The sequence below is a fragment of the Mizuhopecten yessoensis genome, unplaced genomic scaffold (assembly GCF_002113885.1).
Source record: "Mizuhopecten yessoensis strain PY_sf001 unplaced genomic scaffold, ASM211388v2 scaffold8535, whole genome shotgun sequence".
Classification (NCBI taxonomy): domain Eukaryota; kingdom Metazoa; phylum Mollusca; class Bivalvia; order Pectinida; family Pectinidae; genus Mizuhopecten; species Mizuhopecten yessoensis.
Genome location: NW_018407596.1, coordinates 142,584 through 146,115, shown reverse-complemented (window position 1 = coordinate 146,115; position 3,532 = coordinate 142,584). Strand labels below are relative to the sequence as shown.

The following is a 3,532-nucleotide window of genomic DNA, read 5'->3' as shown; positions in this document are numbered from 1 at the left end:
CTACATCCTTCTATACAGACAGTCAAGTTGTTTTAGGCTATCGCAACAATGAGACACGTAGATTCTATGTGTATGTCGGCAACCGAGTGGACAGAATCTTACGCTACGATCCTCTTCAAAGGACCAATGGAGTTACGAACCGACAGATTTAAACCCTGCAGATCTCGCAACTAGACCAGTGCCTGCAAATGACCTGGCAAATACTGTTTGGATCAAAGGACCTGTATCCTTTTTGGACTCTCAAAATGACTTGATCCAGTTCGACTTAGTTAATCCGAACCTGGATAAGGAAATCCGTCCTCAAGTGGATGTAAGAAAGACAACTGTATCTGAAAGGCTTGGTTCGCAACGATTTGAAAGATTTTCGACCTGGTCAGATGTAACGTCTGCTATGTCGTGGCTAAAGAGAAAAGCTGCTACCTACCACAAACATGATACTGAGGACATTCGCACAGACGTTGATCTCAAGAAAGAAGCCGAGATGTTCCTTCTGAAAGACATTCAAGAGGAGACTTTTCCTCTAGAGTTACATTGTTTGAAGGAGAAGAAACCTCTTCCTAAGGCAAGCAGTTTGATAAATCTTTCACCGACATTAGACAAAGATGGTTTACTTAGGGTTGGAGGTCGACTGAGCAATGCAGAACATCTATACACTGGAGAGAAACACCCCGTAACCATTCCCGGAAAGCATTATATTGCCACTCTGTTAGTGAGGCATTATCATGAACAGATACGACATCAGGGTCGCCATTTTACAGAGGGTGCAGTGCGTTCTGCTGGTTACTGTATCACCGGAGGGAAAAGGCTCATTAACTCCATTTTACACATCTGTGTTAAATGTAGAAAGCTCAGAGGAATGTTAGAACATCAAAAAATGGCAGATCTGCCAAGTGACAGACTAACACCTAGTCCACCATTTACATACGTAGCCGTTGACACATTTGGACCATGGCAAGTGGTTACTCGACGCACACGAGGTGGACAAGCCAACGCCAAACGTTGGGCCATTATGTTCTCCTGTCTGACGACTAGGGGAATTCACATTGAGGTCATAGAGGAACTTAGTGCGTCATCGTTCATAAATGCTTTACGGAGATTCACGTCACTGAGAGGCCCTGTGAAAGAGATCCGGTCAGACCGGGGAACTCATTTCGTAGCAAGTACAGATGACCTTGGAATAAAGTCACTCAATGTAGAAGACGATGAAATCAGAAAATGTCTTACTCGTGATGAAACCATATGGAAGTTCAACCCGCCACACGCTTCGCATATGAATGGTTCCTGGGAACGAATGATTGGATTAGCTCGAAGGATCTTGGATTCGATGTTGAGTGATCTTAGTTCGAAACATTTGACTCATGAAGTCTTGTGTACCTTCATGGCAGAAGTGTGTACGATAGTAAACGGAAGGCGCAATTACTGGCCTGTTGGAGTGGTGGAGAAAATGTTACCCAGTTCTGACGGAAGTGTCTGAAAGGCTTCAGTGCGCACCGTAAGAAATGGCAAAGCAGTCAGTTACACGCGTCCCGTTACACAGTTAGTGTTCTTATTCTCGTCATCATGAAATGATTAAATATGTTGATCTTTAGTCGTATTTTAGGAACTGAACATTTATGAACTGCGTTCAAAAGTGAACTGTGACATAATCTTTATAGTGATTTTGATATTCCAAAATCAGACGGGGAGTGTGCTGTTTGTGAATTTAGTTTATAATCATGTAGGAGTTATTTCCCCTTATCTATAACTTGTTTTATTGTATCCGGAAAAGGCTTCCGACTCCGTTTATTAGTGTAACCGGAAATAGGTTTGTTTGAGAAAAAGACATGCTCCCGAGCAACACCATCAATATTTCATGGACAAAAACAAGGAAAATTAGGTTCCCCCAAAGAGTAAGTTTTGTTCCCATATAGTGTCATAATATGTCAATTGATACATGATACACTTTTTTTGTGATTTGTAAGAGAATATTATGTAACTTTTTGTGATGAGTTAGTGAGTATTATGTTACTTTTTGTGACGAGTTAGGGAGTATTATGTTACTTTTTGTGATGAGTTAGTGAGTATTATGTTACTTTTTGTGACGAGTTAGGGATTATTATGTTACTTTTTGTGATGAGTTAGTGAGTATTATGTTACTTTTTGTGACGAGTTAGGGATTATTATGTTACTTTTTGTGATGAGTTAGTGAGTATTATGTTACTTTTTGTGACGAGTTAGGGATTATTTTTTTTTGTGATGAGTAAGGGATTATTATTTAACTTCTTGTGATGAGTGAGTGAGTATTATGTAACTTTTTGTGGTGAATTAGGGAATATTATTTAACTTTTTGTGATGAGTAAGGGAGTCTTATGTAACTTTTTGTGACGAGTTAGGGATTATTATGTAACTTTTTGTGATGAGTTAGGGAGTATTATGTAACTTTTTGTGATGAGTAAGGGAAAATTATTTAACTTGTTGTGATGAGTTAGTGAGTAGTATGTAACTTTTTGTGGTTAGTGAGTATTATTTAACTTTTTCTGTTGAGAAAGTGAGTATTATTTAACTTTTTGTGGTGAGTTAGGGAATATTATTTAACTTTTTGTGATGAATTAGGAAATATTCTTTAACTTATGTGATGAGTAATGGATTATTATTTAACTTCTTGTGATGAATGAGTGAGTATTATGTAACTTTTTGTGGTGAATTAGGGAATATTATTTAACTTGTTGTGATGAGTTAGGGAGTATTGTGTAACTTTTTGTTACGAGTTAGGGAGTATTATGTAACTTTTTGTGACGAGTTAGGGAATATTCTTTAACTTTTTGTGACTAGTTAGGGGATATTCTTTAACTTTTTGTAACGAGGTAGGGAGTATTATGTAACTTTTTGTGACGAGTTAGGGAGTATTATTTAACTTTTTGTGACGAGTTAGGGAATATTCTGTAACTTTTTGTGATGAGTTAGGGAGTATTATGTAACATTTGTGGTGAGTTAGGGAGTATTATGTAACTTTTTGTGGTGAGTTAGGGAATATTTTTTTTTTTTGTGTTGAGTAAGGGAGTCTTATGTAACTTTTTGTGATGAGTTAGGGAGTATTATGTAACTTTTTGTGATGAGTAAGGGAAAATTATTTAACTTGTTGTGATGAGTTAGTGAGTAGTATGTAACTTTTTGTGGTTAGTGAGTATTATTTAACTTTTTCTGTTGAGAAAGTGAGTATTATTTAACTTTTTGTGGTGAGTTAGGGAATATTATTTAACTTTTTGTGATGAATAAGGGAATATTCTTTAACTTATGTGATGAGTAAGGGATTATTATTTAACTTCTTGTGATGAATGAATGAGTATTATGTAACTTTTTGTGGTGATTTAGGGAATATTATTTAACTTTTTGTGATGAGTTACGGAGGATTGTGTAACTTTTTGTTACGAGTTAGGGAGTATTATGTAACTTTTTGTGATGAGTAAGGGAAAATTATTTAACTTGTTGTGATGAGTTAGTGAGTAGTATGTAACTTTTTGTGGTTAGTGAGTATTATTTAACTTTTTCTGTT

At 36.4% G+C, this 3,532-nt stretch overlaps 1 protein-coding gene across 1 annotated transcript; it reads left to right on the top strand.

Moving 5' to 3' along the window:
* Positions 1–391: 391 nt before the first annotated feature.
* Positions 392–1,474, top strand: LOC110456114. Its single transcript, XM_021506671.1, has one exon. It carries the CDS (start codon positions 392–394, stop codon positions 1,472–1,474), a length of 1,083 nt encoding a protein of 360 aa, XP_021362346.1.
* Positions 1,475–3,532: the final 2,058 nt, after the last annotated feature.

Excerpts from the sequence above, each read along its gene's own strand:
- LOC110456114 (XM_021506671.1), top strand. The coding sequence starts at position 392 with ATGTCGTGGCTAAAGAGAAAAGCTGCTACCTACCACAAACATGATACT.